The 17,505-nt window shown below is 45.7% G+C and overlaps 1 protein-coding gene across 5 annotated transcripts in view; it reads left to right on the top strand.

Moving 5' to 3' along the window:
* The first annotated feature begins 12,434 nt into the window (after window positions 1-12,434).
* The window catches only part of stradb (STE20 related adaptor beta), a 34,038-nt gene continuing 28,967 nt past the window's right edge, over window positions 12,435-17,505 (top strand). Inside the window, exons 1-4 of one of the 5 annotated variants that reach the window (XM_055638367.1) lie at window positions 12,435-12,579; window positions 13,390-13,547; window positions 14,956-15,011; window positions 16,780-16,860. In XM_055638367.1, the coding sequence (XP_055494342.1) occupies window positions 15,000-15,011; window positions 16,780-16,860 (93 nt within the window). In that variant the 5' untranslated portion in view covers window positions 12,435-12,579; window positions 13,390-13,547; window positions 14,956-14,999. Of the gene's footprint in view, window positions 12,580-12,749; window positions 12,844-12,896; window positions 13,279-13,389; window positions 13,548-14,955; window positions 15,012-16,779; window positions 16,861-17,505 lie in introns of those variants that run through there. The other 4 variants (XM_055638365.1, XM_055638364.1, XM_055638366.1 and 1 more) reach the window with 4 other exon arrangements.

Below are 17,505 nucleotides of genomic sequence, written 5' to 3' on the forward strand. Positions count from 1 at the left end.
TTTCCCTCATAATTAATGCAAGAAAATGAAAACAATGCAGTTATTTTAATGCTCTTTGATTTTAATTCCAAATTATTAAACATAAGAAAAATATTTTTTTCATGGGATTTTCAGTACAATCATAAAATATTGGTTTCCCAATCATTTTATGACTAATTAATTTATTCCCTCAAGACTATTCAGCTAATCAATATGACGATGGCGAATCTGTGATGATTATCCATCTTTACCCCATTACCAAAACAGTTTTTAAAAAACTACGAATCTCATGATTTAAACTGGCAGATAACGTAGCATCAGTTGCTATTGCAGACACAATTTCAAACGATTATCCCTTGAAAGTTCAAGTTAACATTTATTCCGAGGATGGAGTTAAAGGGAAAGAGAGTAAAGGGATGGTTAATGACCCCAGAATTAAGGGGAAAGGAAGCTCACAAAGGGATAGGAAAGTATGGCCAAGTGTAATAGGGATCGATGTGAAAGGTGAGATGCGTAAGGAATTAAAAGTATTGTATATGAATGCGCGAAGTATAAGAAGTAAAGTAAATGAGCTTGAAGCTCAGTTAGAGGTTGGTAGATATGACATTGTGGGGATTACTGAGACGTGGCTGCAGGAGGATCGGGCCTGGGAACTTAATATTCAGGGTTATACATCCTATAGAAAGGACAGGCAGGTGGGCAGAGGAGGGGGGGTAGCTCTGCTGGTGAGGGATGGAATTTAGTCCCTTGCGAGGGAAGACATAGGGACTGACGAGGTAGAGTCAATATGGATTGAGTTGAGGAATTGTAAAGGCAAGAATACACTAATTGGTGTTATTTACAGACCCCCAAGTAGTAGCCCGGATGTACGGTGTAAGTTGCAGCAGGAGTTAAAACTGGCATGTAACAAAGGTAATGCCACTGTGGTGATGGGGGATTTCAATATGCAGGTAGACTGGGAAAATCAGGTTGGTTCAGGACCCCAAGAAAGAGAATTTGTAGAATGCCTCCGAGATGGATTCTTAGAGCAGCTTGTAATGGAGCCGATCAGAGAAAAGGCAATTCTAGACTTAGTGTTGTTCAATGAACCAGATATGATAAGAGTTATTAGTGTTTAAAAATTGTTGAGATTCTCTCTCCTGAAGGCCACGCCCGTTCCGGAGGGACTATAAAACCCAGAAGTGTTGAGTGCCCCAGTCAGTCTCTGCAAGATGGGGGAGTGAGAGGGTCATGTCTCTCAGTCTGAGCTATGAATAACACTGAAAACATATCTACTAAACTGTGAGTGGTTTACTGACCTGTCAGTGCCCTTAATGTGGTTTGAAAATATAGTTTGGAAATGCTAAAGCTGTGTTGCCTATGGTTTGGAAATGCTAAATCTGTGTTGCCTTTGGTTTGGAAATCTTGACCACTTCCTGTTTGCGCTTTATATTGATTTTAGGAAACATGTTACCACGTACGGCTACGATTTTTGGCCATCTTACTCAGAGTCCCCCTACGTTCATCATGTGCCGAGGATTTTTCCCATCGATGAAAAATAAAAGAGTTATTAGTGTTTAAAAAATGTTGTTATTCTCTCTCCTGTCAATCACACCATGATGGCCATGCCCCTTCTGGTGGGAGGGACTATAAATCCCAGAAGTGTGGGCATGGCTCAGTCGCTGCAAGATGGAGGAGGGAGAGGTCACGACTCGCTGTCTTTAGTGGCCTTGCACCCTGCTTGAAATGGTATGAAACAGCACTTGAATTTGGTGGCCTTGCACCCTGCTTGAAATGGAATTTCAAGGAATAGCCGTGAGTCAACTGCCAGCCCACCAGCTGTGAGTGAGTGAGCTGCCAGCACATCAGGGTTGAATGATTGAGCCGCCAGCCCAAGAATCCATTCGGCCCACAATGTCCATACTAGCCCTCTGGAAACCAGTCCCTTCAGCCCACAACACCCATACTAGCGTTCCAGAAAGCCCACCCCCCCACTGGCCATCAATATTGGAATTTGTGGAGAGGTGGAATATTGCGTTGGGGGACCAGCCCTCCCGTGTGATGCTGGGACCCAACGGATCCCACCGTCTAGTAGACTATTAAAAGTCTCATCTTGTATGTCTCATCTTGTATACATCACAATGCCCCTGCAAGGGGAGAGGGTCACCGCCCTCTCCATCTCAACGGTTATAACTTCATAAACCACTGATTCTTTGCAGGGGGGGGGCGCCACACTGGAATGTTCTGTAACCTCCCCCCCCCCCCCCCCCCTTGCCTGCTCTCCTGGCCCAGTTGCACTGAATCCCACAGCCCGCAGCCTCGCTCGGTTCCACACCCGCACGCAGCCACGCTCGGGTCCTCGGGTCCATGCCCACCTGTGGCCTCACTCAGGCCCATGCCCACCCTTGGCCTCGCTCGGATCCACACCCGTCCACAGCCTCCCTCCCTCCCAGATCGGCGGAAGAAATATGATTTGAAAGTATTACGGCCAACTCTCAACACCGTGGTAAAGGAATTCAATCCCACTTACAGACCAGCTTCTAAAGTTAATCAAGGTAATTCCCCAACTTCACATTCCTGACAACAGCTCAGAAACCATAGAGACTTCAATGTGCATGGTTGTAAAATTTGCTCTGAGCAAGAGAAGGACTAAAATTGCAAAGCCATAAAGCTTCCACCCCACACCGCCCCCGGCCAAAACACCCCCCTCCCCAATCGCCCCCCCCTGCCCCCCCACGTTGCATTGGGGGAACGAGTAAGTGCTGGAATATTGTGTTGGGGGAGCATACAGTGGCATTATCAGTCAATCTCAGAGTCCACAAAACCAGATTGGAATAAATCATCCTCAATCCCAAGAAGAAGAAGAAAAGGAGATAATTGTGCTACTCATTATAGCTTGTATGCACTGTGAATGGAGACTGCTGGTTCCGTCCCTAACTAGATCTGTGCCAGGGAGTTGTACTCGACAAAGACACTGAAAGGCAGACAAAATTTTGAACAAAGCTTTTGTTATTCGATTGCTACTACTTGCTTCCTAGTGGTTGACTTAGGGGACAACGGGATATCTATCAACAGCAAAAATAAAGTAAGTACCTGCGAGTGGAAACATTGTATTTAATAGTAAACAGTAAGTTTCAAAATATGTCAGTTTGACCGTCTAGATAAGAGAATTTTTATAAATGTCAATTTTTATCTAGCTTTCAAAGAATATATTTTTTTAGCATATCAGTAAAACCAATGTGGAAAGGCTGATTATTGACATGACAATGTACATAGCAATAAGGGTAAGCATAATTAGCCATATAAAGTATTGCTACTCTGAAAACTCTAAACTCAGTATCTTGATCAAATCATGATGAGAACACTTTTAGCATTTTAAATAGCTTATTTCACCAGCTGCATAGGAAAAGCTGCCAAGATTCTGGTAATACAATTTAATGGATTACGACCTAAATGAATACTAACGATCAATAATGGAACAGGATCTAATAAAGAAATGGCCCCATTTAAAATGTGTGTGTATGTGACTGCAAGTGTGCATGTACAACGATCTGTTCTAAGACCCGGGGTGGGGAGGGGAAGGGATTACCTTTCAGCACCTCTGAACTCCTCAAAGTATTTACAGTCAATTAATTACTAGTGAAGTATAATCACTATTGGAATATGGGAACAAAAAGAATGACTTAAGAATAATGGTAAGTATTGATGCTTAGGCAAATTGTAAATACAACCTTTCAAGGGCAATACAATGGGCATAAAGAAGGAGTGGGGGGAAAAAACCTTGTTATCTGCCAATTCAGGAAAACGTGAGGAATATCCAAACAGCCAAATTGACCAAGCATAAGCCACCAATCAATTTGCTTCCTATGATCTGTATAAAAACCATTCTGATGGTTTAGGAAGAGATGATCCCCTAATTTAATGCATAATTAAGTTTACACAAATGTTTTACTAATTAACTAATGTTGAACTACTCTCTCAGGAGTTTATTATACCAGATTGTAAACATTATATACTGCCACTTTATAAGCATCAATCCAGCAGCAATGAAATTGTTAATTGCAGCACATATATTTAATGCATAAGTTGTTGATGCCCTCTAATTGATACCCTTTATTTTTCAGTAAAAAAGGTCTAATTTTTAGCTTGTAAATATTTGAAGTGATAGGAACTTGCATTCTATTCTAACTGAGGGGTCTTAACTCGAAACGTCAACAGTCCATTTCCCTCCACAGATGCTACGTGACCCACGAGTTCCCCCAGCTGTTCCCGATTATTTTTCTACAGATTACAACATCTGCAGTCTCATGTGCCCCCTTGCATCTAATTATCACTATCAGGAAACTCAAAAACATTCTACTTTATTTAGTTACTTCTTAAAGTACAGACACTGTTAAACTTGGGCTGGTGACATCCAACCTACAACCTCTGGAACTTTAAAACCTTGCATTCTGGGTGGATGCTGAAAAGTGGGTGGAGTTGAGGTGGGGGTGAAATAGAAACATTAAAATTGTTATAGGTGGATGATCTAAAAATGTCAATGCCTTTTCTCATGTCACACTGCATGCCACATCATCTCCCTACATATCTCGTTATTGTGCACTCTGAGAATGATAATGATATTGCACACAATAAAACGTGATTCTAAGCTCTGACAAGCAAATAAATTGCCAGGTTTCCAGAGGAAAAGAAACACTTAACAATGGAACACCGCAGACCACCTTTTGCACTGTTATGTCTTTGCTTCTCAATTGTAATTTTGTACTAATGCCCTGTGGCGGCCCCTGGTGGCGCAGTGTGAACCCTCGGCTCTGGAGGGGGGAGTCATGTGTCTTGGTGATGGGAGGTGCGGGTCACGGGGCTTCCCTGGGGGTTCTTTAAGGTCGGGAACGCCCGTCCCTGGGGGAGTAGTAGGGGGCTGTATCGCAAGCTAACATTAAAGATTTACTGGCTGGACTAATTTCATGTCCCGCCTCCTTCTTGGCGGGACAGCTTCGGGTCAAGCCTCATTGGTGACCCCAATTTTCCAAAATAGACATTTTGGAGCACAGCATGCACACCACCAGCGCTCAACCCGCCGGCCAGGCCTAACTGAACACGGTCGCCCTGAAGCTACCGACCGTCTGGACCTCTCAGCCGCAGGTATGGTTCCAACACGCCGAGGAGCAATTTCATATCCGCGAGATCACAGTCGACGAAACCCATTTCTACTACGTCGTCAGCACACTCAACCGGTTGTGTCGTGCCTTACCTGCGCAATCCGCTGGCAGCCAATAAATACCAATGCCTCAAGGCACTGCTTCTCCGCACCTTTGGGCTCAGCCTCCTGGAGCGAGTGGCGCAGATCCTCAACATGGGTGGGCTCGGCGACTGGAAGCCATCGGCCCTCATGAGCGAGAAGTTCACCCTCATGGATGGCAATCGGCCCTACTTGCTGTTGAGTACGCATTCCTGCAGCAGTTGCCGGATGACATCCGCCTGCTCCTCTCAGGGGCGAGTTTTGACGACCCCCCTGGCACTAGTGGAGTGCGCCGACAAGCTGTGACTGCCCAGGTGGCAGGAAGTGGGCGCAGTGGATCAGGTGTCCACAGTGCCCTGGAAGGCGCAACGGCCTAGGGCCGCGCCCACCCGGTAGGCGCCGCTGAGCCTTTTTCTACGGGAAAATCCGGCAAAAGAATGTGGTGCTTCTACCACCAGAGCTGGGGTTCGGCAGCCCACCAATGCCGCCCTGCCCTGTTTGTTTTCGGGAAACGCTGGGGCTGACTGCCGGGAATCACCGTGGTGGTCGGCCAGATTCACCGCCTGTATGCTTGGGACCGGCGCTCAGGTCAAAGATTCCTGGTGGACACGAAGGCGGAAGTCCGTCCGGGATGGACACACATTCTGGTAAGCGGGGGCCCTCTTGACTGCCGCGAACAGCAATTCCATATTGGTATGGCATCCGCACCATTCCCCTTATCTTTGGCATGTGCCACTTCACCTGGCCGTTTACCGTTGCGGATGTGGCCCAGCAGATTTCCTGCAGGTGCAATCGCTCTTAGTTGACTTGAGGGGGCCACGTTGGAAGTGATCTCCTTGCGCCCTACTGCGTCCACTGCGCCAATCTGCAACCCGGTGGTGGTAGTGGACGTTTATGCCCAAATTTTGGCCGACTTCCCGGAAATCTTGACCCCACAGTTCAACTTGGCCAGCCCGAAACATGGGTGCTACACCACATCCTCACTTCGAGACTATCACTTCATGCCCGCGCCTGCAGGCTGGCCCACAACAAACTCCAGATCGCGAAGGTGGAGTTTCATAACATGGAGACCATGGGGATTGTCCGACGCTCTCACAGCCCATGGACTTCCCCGTTGCACATGATGCCAAAGGTCTCCGGGGGCTGGAGGCTTTGTGGTGACTACCACCACCTGAACGATGCCACCATTACGGATCGTTATCCCATCTCCCACATCTAGGACTTCTCCACCGTCTGGCCGGGGCTGTTCTTTTCGAAAGTTGACTTAGTCCGGGGTTATCACCAGATCATCGTGCGACCGGAGGATGTGCCGAAGACAGCGATAATCACGCCCTTCGGGTTGTTTGAATTCCTGCGCATGCCTTTTGGCCTTAAGAACGCCGCGCAGGCCTTCTGATGCCGGATGGAAAACCGTGGGTCGGGGCTCGACTTCCTGTTCATCTACATGGATGACATTCTCGTGGCTAGTCACTCGCGACAAGCATTGCGCCCACCTTCATTTGTTGTGCCAGCGCCTCAGCGAGTACGGTCTGGTAATCAACCCTGACAAATGCCAGTTCAGCCTCCATGCCATCGATTTTCTGGGCCACCGGGTGATGTAGCATGGTGCTGTTCCTTGATCGGACAGGGTAGAGGCCATTCCCCAGTTCCCGCGGCCTTCCACAGTGCAGTGCCTTCAGGAATTCATGGGTATGGTCACATTTTACCACGATTTGTGCCGGCGGCGACAAGAATAATGCAGTCGCTCTTCCACTTGTTAACTGGTAAGCGGCGGGATGTGCAGTGGGATGATGGCTTTTGGTGGTGGCTTTTGAAGCGTTACCTCTGGCGACGATGCTGGTGCATTCACGGGTCGACACCCCCACAGCCCTAACCGTGGATGCCTCGGACTCTGCGGTCGGCGGCGTGTTGGAGCAGTCGTTTGACAGTCTCTGACGGCCTCTCGCCTTTTTCAGCCGCCAGCCTAACCTGGCGGAGCGAAAGTATAGCACGTTCGACCGGGAGATTCTCGCCTTGTACCTGGCGGTACGGCACTTTCGGTATTTCCTGGAGGACCGGGACATTATCGCTTTCACCAACCATAAGCCCCTCACCTTTGTTTTTGCTAAGGTTTTGGATTCCTGGTCCATTCGGCAGCAGCGCCAGCTTACTTCTATTTCAGAATTTACCATCGATATCCGCCACATCGCCGGAAAATATAAGCTGGTCATGGGCGCCTTGTCCCGCCCGGCTATTGCAGTCGTTCTCAACCTGGCCCCAGGCATAGACTATTCCACCTTGGTTGCTGGCGGACGAGGAGATGCCAGCATACCGAACTGCGATCTCGGGTTTGGTGCTCGACAACGTGCCATTGGGTCCCTCCAGCATTACCGTCTTGTGCGACGTATCCACGGGGCAGCCGCGGCCTTTTGTTCCGGTGGCCTGTCGCCGTAGGATTTTCAATGTTACTCATGTTTGGGCCCACCCGTCTATCCAGGGCGACGGCGGCAATGGGTGCTGCGCGGTTCATGTGGCATGGGTGAGAATGTTTCAAGATTTTTAAGAAAATGTATTGAGCTATAGATTTAGAAGCAATAAAATGGATGCTTAACCTTTCTCCTATTAACACTAACAAGAGTACAGCACAATAACATGAACGTTTTCTCCTTTCTTCTATAACACTAGTGAGATAACAGCACAATAACATGAAAGTCTTTCTCTATGATATAAACAATCAGAAAAATGTTCAGACAATTCGCTCCTACCCTTTACTCCACAAGATTGTAATGTACGTCAACAAGATAAAAAAACAAGTGCTTGACTCTGCAAAAAATAGATTCTTCAAGCAGAACCATATATGGGCTAACCTTTCCTCTATCAGAAGAACTTATCAATCCTAACAGGCACAGAACAGCTGAATTGCTGATTATTGGGGTATAAATATATCTGATTGCACATTACCTCTTTGTGTGGGGATAGAGTGACTCTATAGTCTGTATTTTGCATACTGTGAGAGTTGTCTGCTACACCCACCTGGGCAAAATAAAGATTTTACTGCTTTATTACTAACTTTATTGTGCTTTTGTCTGTTTGAAGTAAAACGAACCTTAACATGGGTTGCGGAAGCAAGTCGGTCGTTGGGCCCGGGCGTGCATTCCGTGCCAAACATCGAAGTTGCAGCAGCACGTCCGGGTGCCAATTCAGGAGTTCGCAGTGCCTCTCCAGCGCTTCGACCATGTGCACATGGATATCGTGGGGCCACTGCCTCCATCCCGGTGTATCTCGCACCTGCTGATGGTGGTGGACCGTTTTACGCGTTTGTCGGAGGCCATCCCGCTCATGGGCACTTCTGCCCTGTCGTACGCTCGCCCATTGGATTGCCCGTTTCGGGGTGCCGCTGGACATCTCATCCGACCGGGGTGCCCAGTTTGGGACACAGCTCCACCATTCGATGGCATATCATCCTTAGTCTAAAGGGTTGGTGGAGCGGTTCCATCGCCATCTCAAGGACACCTTGAAGGTTCGCCTCACGGGTCCCGAATGGATGGACATTGTCGTGGGTCTTGCTGGGGATTCGGACTGCCCCGAAGGAAGATTTGGCATCGTCATCAGCTGATTTGGTCTATTGTGTTCTGCTCACCGTTCTCAGGGAATTTATTTCAGCCACTGGTGGGTCCCAGGAGCCGCCGTCATCTGTGTTGGTCCATTTGCGGGAGGGGGTCGGCGCCGTCTCCTGTCGCGACGTCTCATCATAGTGTGGCTTCGTTCCATGTGCCGCCAGCTCTCGCAGACAGTCCTTGTCTTTCTACGCTGCGATGCCCACAGGTCGCCCTTGCAGCGCCCATATGAGGGTCCCTTTCGGGTGCTGCGGCACTGGCCCACGACTTCTGTGTTGGACATGGGGGGCCAGCAAGAGACAGTGTCTGTGGCTCAGTTGAAGCTGGCCCATTTGGACCGTAGCGAGCCAGTACAGGTGGCACAGCCTTGCCGTCGGAGGCATCTGCTGTCCCCGCTTCCCCCAAATTCGTCCTTATGGGGTGGGTCCCCTGTGCATAGGGGACATATGTACAAGGTCTGGCCGCCTCGTTCGGCTTCCTGTCCCTTTCGGTGACTCTGGTTCGGGGAGTAGGTCATGTGGCTGGTGGTGAGCCACGCGCAATGCGAACCCTCGGCTCTGGAGGTGGGAGTCACGTGTCTTGGTGACGGGTGTGGGTCACGGGCTCCCTGGGGGTTATTTAAGGTCGGGAACGTCCATGCCTGGGAGAATAGTAGGGAGCTGCATTGTTAGCTTACATTAAAGATTTGCTGGCTGAACAAACTTTGTGTCCCGCCTCATTCTTGGTTGGACAGCTTTGAGTCCTACCTCAGTCCTATTTTTTTCTTTTCATTGTTCTATATCATTTATATTTGGTATGTTGTCCGAGTCCATGTGCCGATGATGCTGCTCCAGGCAAGATTTTACATTTCTCACCATAATTGTGCAAGACACTAAATGCAACTTGTGCAAGACACTAAATGCAACTTTAACCATCAGCTATCAGCTACAACCCCCTTTTCATCTCCTCTTTTCTAGCTTTATTTCCACCCCAATCTTTAGCTCCTGTCTAATGACATTGTAATCTGCCTTGCCCCAATTAAATATCTTCCCCCAACATTCAGATCCGCCCCTTGCAAAAAGTTGTAAACATTGCCCAGACCATCATCAGCTCTGACCTCCCCACCATTGAAGGGATCTATTGCAGTGGCTGCCTCAAAAAGGCTGCCAACTTCATCAAGGACCCACACCATCCTGGCCACACACTCATTTCACCAATGCCATCGGGAAGAAGGTACAGGAGCCTGAAAACTGTAATGTCCAGGTTCAGGAACAGCTTCTTCCCTACAGCCATCAGGCTATTAAACATGACAACAAATAAGCTCTGAACTGCAACAGACTATTGTTATTGCACTGCACAATATTTGTTATTTATTGAGTATGTGTGCATGTGTATACACACACTGAACTTTTTTTCTTCTCCCATTATGTACTATTTTACATATTCTGTTGTGATGCAGCAAGCAAGAATTTCATTGTCCTATCTGGGACATATGACAATAAAACACTCTTGACTCTTTTGTATCTATTGGGGAAGTTAGTCACCCACCACAACCCTGTGGTTCTTGCATCCTTCCGAAATCTGTCTGCATATCTGATCATCTATCTCCCGCTCGCAATTGGGTACCCTATAATATAATCCATTAGAGTAATTGCTCCTTTCTTATTTTTGAGTTCAACCCATAATACGTCAGTAGACGTACCCTCCAATATGTCCTCTCCGAGTTCTACTGTGACATTGTCTTTGATTAACAAAGCAACTCCTCCACCTCTTTCAACCCCATGTCTGAAACATTGAAACCCAGTTGAGGTGCCAGTTGTGTCGTCTCACAACCAGGTTTCCATGATGGCCACAACATCATAATTTCAAGCACTGATCCAGGTTCTTAGTTCATCGGCTTTACCTACAAAACTCCTCGCATTGAAGTAAATACATTTCATCCCTTCATTATTCCCTTGTTTATGAACTTCTTATTGCCTGTCCATCCTATGAGATCATAATCTCAATTTTCTCATCAGGCCTTCCATTTGCAGACCTGTTGCTTTGGTTCACACCCCCGCTGTTCTAGTTTAAACCCTCCTTAGTAGCAGTAGAAAACCTCCCTGCAAGGATGCTGATGCTCCTCCAGTTGAAGTCCTTCTTGTACAGGTCACCCCTGCCTTAGAGCAATCCCAATGGTCCAAAAGTCTGAATCCCTGTCCCCTGCGCCAACTCCTCAGCCATGCATTCATCTGTCTTATCCACTAGCACATGCAACGGTAGTAATCCAGAAATTATCACCCTCGAGGTCCTGCATTTTAACCTTTTGCCTATCTCCCTATATTCATTTTGCAGGACCTCTTCCCTTTTCCTACCTATGTCATTTGTGCTGATGTGCCCCGACTTCTGGTTGCTCATCCTCCCCCTTGAGAATGTTCTGCAGGTGTAGGCCATATAGCTGCTTGAGCTTCTTCCATCGATGACGGATCTATTCTTTGACTTCAATTCCCATGTTTCTCTCCATCCATTTTACAGTAGAGAAGATATTGATGTCAATCCTGAATATTTGTGATCAGCCCTGATCACACATTCATCTCTCTACTGCCATCAGGTAGAAGGTACAAGAGCATGAAATCATTGTCCTATCTGGAACACATGACAATAAACTCTCTTGACTTGACCTACCCACTTTCACTGCCAGGTCGAGCTGCCTACGCCATCCCAAGCCCACACCATCTAACTGGCCGCTTCCAGGCCAAACCTACTATCACCCTTCAGGTCGCCACCACCAACCCTTACTTGCACTGGCCATGGCCAATTACTCCAGCGATCCTCACCTCTCCCCATGCCAACTCACCTAGATTCCAGGTCCAGTTCCAGACTGAGAGTCTGAAGAGGGTCTCGATCCAAAACGTCCTGTTCTCTAGAGATGCTGCTTGACCAGCTGAGTTACTCCAGCACTTTGTAACCAGCATCCATGGTAGATCTCTTTGTTTCTACTACTTATACGAATACTTGGCAATCCCCACCTCATTATAGCAGACAACGGGCAATATCAGATACCATTCCCCTACTACGATTTGTTCTCACAAAGATAGACAAAAAGCTGGAGTAACTCAGCAGGACAGGTAGCATCACTGGAGAGAAGGAATGGCTGACATTTCGGGTCGAAACCCTTCTTGGTATAACAAGGGTTTACTGTACTTCCAAAAACAATTAAAATTTCTTGAAAGGTTGAACAGCAGTCAATTGTGCCTAGGAGATTCATATATTGTTCTGGTGGCTTATTTGCAAAGGACCATTGAGAACATTTGAAGGATATATGGGACAGAGCAGAGCTCATGCCTTGTTATAAATTATTCTTTGAGAAGTAGAAAAAAAATCAAATGAATTTCAAGGGATTCTTCATGTTCCGTATCTTAAAAGAGGTGGTGGAAAAGTGAATGCATGGTTAGGTCATCAATTGGCTACGGTCCATTGAATGTTCGACGGACTCGGGAGGCTAATTGGTGCGATGTTGTCAACACCGTGAAACCTCCAATTACATAACGACAAATCCGATTGCGGATGCTTGAATTCTAGAATTACAGCACAGAATGGCAGGCACGCATTCAGCATCGATGGTGTGAGAAAGTGAGTTAACCGTTCAGATCAAGTGGTCAACCAGCTTTCATCAATCAAACCCTTAGCAGTCATGGTCAATGGAGGCCACTTTGCCCCTCTCACTCGTCCGTGACACAGAGGGAAGCGCGCCGCTCAGTGTCTTTCCACCGTCGGTCGGCGGTGCGGGTTGACCAGCGGGCGAAAAGTCGGCGGTGACATTGAAATGTAATGTGGATTTTTGTTGTTGTATTTTGTTTGCTGCTGCGCCTTGTCCCCCGCGGCACCCGGAAACCCGCCGCTTTAATCTTTGTTTCAAACCGCAACGGCCACCGCGCGCGCCTCGCCGTCTCGCGAGATTTACAGCGCGAGGTGAAGGTGCCAGCCCGCCCTCTGTCGACGGGGAGGCGGGCTCTGTGACGTCACAGTGGTGATCGGCGGGGTGGTCTCTCCTCCCTCCCATCCACCTCCCCCCCTCCCTCTCTGATCAAGGTGAGAGAGGCGCCAGGGCGGGGGAAGCAGGGGCAGGGGCAGGCATCGGCATCGCGACAGAAGCTGCAGCCCGGCGGGGCAGAAGAAGGGGAGGGTCAAGGACCGGGAGGAAAGCAGATGCGCCTGGGATGAAACGCAGGGGTGTCTTTGCCTTGTTTTTCGCTCCGCTCCTCCTCTCCGCCTTTGACACACTCCTCCTCCCCCAAATTGCTGGAGCCGCCTGGTCGGAGGCCTTGGATTGGCAGGGGGAGGTTGGGTCCTCAGTGACTGACCTATGGACAAGAGTCAGACAGTAGAGCGAGAATTGGTGCCCAAGGGCGGTGGTGGGTGCGAGGGCTTCATGTGTTAAACGTCTCAGTTCGTGAGAGCTTGTGATGGATCAATAATTTTTGCAAGCATGCAAAATAAAGTTTCTTGTAACCAACTTTTAAACATGTAAGATGTTAACCGTTTGCATTGATGCAAAGCTGATGGCTTCAATGGAGGGGTGGTTGAATTGATTTATTTACTTTGAGTTGGTGACATTGTTTTGTTTTTATTTTGCAGTGCCTACGATTGGTTGAGTTTTTATTTGTAAAACTTTGAGTAAAAGATTTTATTCCACTTTCAAGAGACCAGCGTATTCTTGAGAAGTAGGAGGTTGTGGAAAACGGATCGTTTCTTAAATATTGTTAACATCCTTTGCAAATGATGCAGTTTATTTAGTAAGTATATACTGGGATCAATAACATACCAATATGTTAATTTCAAACAGCATGGATCACCTCTGTCAGCTTTAAAGTGACCATGTGAAACTATAATGTTGAACTTTTAAGTGAAAATGTAATTAATGTGCGCAAACCGATTCTGTGTCTAAGATAATGGATTGATTCTAAGATACTGGAATCAACATTTCAGGATGTGGCAACTAGAGGCATGGCTGCCTTGATGAAAGGGAATGATTGGTGCTTCTGAGGCCAAAGGTGGGCTAAAATAGACTCAAATAAGGCTAGAAAAGATTAGAAATAGACAAGGCCACCAACGTTTGTCAATGCAGGAAAGGGTATTTAAAAATCTAATGCCTTAATAGATCAAAATCAATAAAGTTAGGAATAATGGTCAATAGTACTTGGAATATGAAGATCTGAGGATGACACAAAGATGGGTGGTATTTTTAGATAGTGAAGATGGTTATTAAAAATTACAGCAGGATCTTGATCAGTTGGCCAGATGGGCTGAGAAATGGTTGATGGAATTTAATACAAAGAAATGTGAGGTATTGCATTTTGGGAAATCGAACATGGACAGGACATGGACATTGAATGAAAGGGCTCTGACAAGTGTTGTACAGCAGAAGAATCTAAAATTGCAGTTCCTGGAAAACATCGTTCCTTGAAAGAGGCGTCACAGGTAGGGTGGTCAAAAAGGTTTACCGTACATTGCCGTTCATCAATCAGAGTATTAAGTGTAGAAGTTGGGTGGTCATGTTGCAGTTATACAAGACGTGGTGAGGCCACATTTAGAGTATAATGTTCTGTTTTGGGCAGCATGTTATAGGAAAGATGTTGTCAAGCTGGAAAGGGTGCAGAGAAGATTTATGAGGATGTTGCCAAAATTCGAGGGCCTGAGCTTTCGGAAGAGGTTGAGGAGGCTAGGACCATATTCCTTGGAGGATGAGGGGTAATCTTATAGATATGTACAAAATCACGAGATGAATAGATAGGGTAAACACATGTTCTCTCTTGCCAGAATAGAAGAATCGAGAACCAGAGGACATATGCTTAAGGCTAGGGGAGGGGGGCAGATTTAATAGGAACCCGAGGAGTAATGTTTTTACACAGATGATGGTGGGTGTATGGAATCAGTTGCCGGACGGAAGAGGTAGTTGAGGCAGGTACTATCGTAACATTTCAGAAACATTTGAACAGATGCACAGATAGAACAGGTTTAGAGGGATATGGGCCAAATGCAGGCAGGTGGGACTAGTGTAGATGGAATATGTTGGTGTGGGCAAGTTGGGCCCAAGGGCCCGTTTCCAAGGAAATACAGAAATATCTTCCTACCAGGCTCTTGGTTTTCTTTGATCAGCCAAATGAAGCAGTAGACCATCCTTCAAGTATTTCTTCTTCTTAGGGTTGCTGTGCTCATGTGAACCGACAAGCAAATCAGGAGCTTCCATGTCTTTTCTGGTAAGTCAACTCAAAGTGGTTACATAATTGCAGCCTCCTCCTGTTTGTCTAAACTGTTGCCACAATAATTACATTCCTGTAATTTGGGATTAACAGGCCTGGACTAAAAAAAAACATTGTAGTTTAACTCCTATCAGAGCATTTTGGAAATTCAGTTAAATTAATAACCTGTATTCCTGTTGAATGTTTTGGCACACCAGTCAATTACTTCATACAGCCATGCAAAACAATAAGAATAATGTGGGGAAACTGCTGGAAATAATGCAAAAGGCCAGGCAATTTCTGTGGAGAAAAAAAAGACAATATTTGTCAATAGTCTGATGATCTATCATCAAAGGTGGAAGGAGAAAAAGTAAATGTTAAGGCTGCATTTCATTGTCTCTACTGTACACTGATAATGACAATTAAAGTTGAATCTGAAGGGAAAAGTTGGGATGTGGAAAGGACAAAATTGAAGGTCTATATAGTGTGGGAGGAAGGAGAGATTACAGGGTTGATGGTGCTATAAATTTGGCTGAAAAAAAGTAGTATAGGTCTAGAGGTTGTGTAAATATGATTAGGAGTCTCCTTATCTGAAATGATCAAAGTCAACAAGTGTAGAAGACAATGCATTGTCAAAAGCTGAGTTTACTTTGATCTTAATAGATCTAGTTGGATGCTGGATTAAGGGTCAGAATGGAACTACGAATTAAATTACCAGCCAAACAGGACCTGAAAGTCACTGTTGTGCATTAGAAGGACATGATACACACAGCGGTTAACAAATCTGCATTTGACCTAGGAGACAACAACATGAACAGTTATGTAAAAGATTAAACTGCATTTATATTAAAGCAAGAAGCCTGACAGGTAAGGCAGACGAACTTGCAGTATGGATAGGGTCATGGGATTAGGATATTATGGGTATTCGAGAAACATGGGCAAAATTGTCAGTTCCATGTTCCAGGTACCGATGATATGGGTTTGATAGAGGTAAGGGGGGGGGGGGTGTTGCATTTTTGATCTGGGATCACATATTTAAAAAGGATATTCCTAGGGGATTGTCCTGTGAGGCAGTATGAGGAGAACTTAGAAACACGAAGGGATGATCAATTGTTGCAAGGATATAGTGGAGCAAATATGTCAGAAGATCGCAGAAAGCTGTAGTAATAGTAAAACTGGAGAAGTTGGTGGTTTTGATTCTCTAATATTGTGGATGGAAGTGTCAGTGGGGGGATCATTTTGTGACTAGTGAGATTATCTTTTTTGTCATATAAATAATTTGAATGAGAATGCGTGTGGCATAATTATTAAGTTTGTGGATAATACCGAAATTGGTGGTGTTGCGGACAATGCAGAAGGCTGCAACATGATCTATATCAAATAAGAAAGTGGGCCAAGGAATGTCAGATGGAATTTAAATTGTACTGGTGTGAAGTGTTATTCAGATATTCAGCAAAATAGTCCCGAGTCTACGCTGGGCTCACCGATATAAAGGAGGCCTTATCTGGTGCACAGTAGAGGAGATTTAGATATTACCTTTTTCACTCGGAGTCTAAATCATTAATGTAAATTATGACTAGCATGGTCACAATAATAATTGTTGTAGATCATTATCACCCGCATCTTTCTACTAGATCACTATCACCCGCACCTTTATCCTATTTACAACTTTCTGTGCTGAAATCAGCTAACAATCCACCCCGGACATCTCCCTCCCTCTCATCTCGGTTTTGATTCCACTGACTTTCACATTCTCCATTTTGTTTTGATCTTTTTCTCTTTTAAGGACTGTTCCTGCATTTCACAGACAGAAATAGAACCGATTAATGCTGGGGGACAGGTAGACGGAAAAAACCATCCCCAACTGGTGAGTTAAGGCTTTAATTTGAAGTTGATGTTGTAGATAAAGAAACATATATATATAAGTGGTGAGGATGGTTAGGATTATTCTTTATTTGATAATTCTGGCATGCTGTTTTTGTAAAGTAATCATATGTCTTGAGTGGCTGTTAAATATGTTAATCTATCTTGAAATTTAGCTGAGGAAAGTGCTAGACTGAACAAAATAATTTCAATGTGCACAGCAGTTCAAAAGTGTGGATGTTTAAACAGTATTATGATAGAAACAAATTTGGGCAGAAGCTTTTTCTCAGAGATTTAGTATGCTTTAAGAACAACCGTGTCATTATTGATATTGCAAAATGATTGCAGGACAGATTATTCAGGTATAAATTTCAGTGTAAATTATCACAGCCCTGATGGTAACATTGGTTGCAAGAATATCTATTCAGTTTCTAAGGTAATAAATGAAGTCAGCTGTTTTATGAACTTGCATTCTTAGCTGAATTTATTCTATGCATTAGAGCTTTGTTTAAAAAAAAAAGGATACTTATTTTATACCTTTGATCCACGGGGTAGAGCGGTCATTTTTCAGAAGTTGCATTACAGTGTATTTGTTAGGCCTATAAATCGGGTCATTTGGAATATTGCATGCCATTCTGGTCACCCCGTG

This window comes from Leucoraja erinacea, chromosome 7 (genome assembly GCF_028641065.1).
Source record: "Leucoraja erinacea ecotype New England chromosome 7, Leri_hhj_1, whole genome shotgun sequence".
Taxonomy (NCBI): Eukaryota; Metazoa; Chordata; class Chondrichthyes; order Rajiformes; family Rajidae; genus Leucoraja; species Leucoraja erinaceus.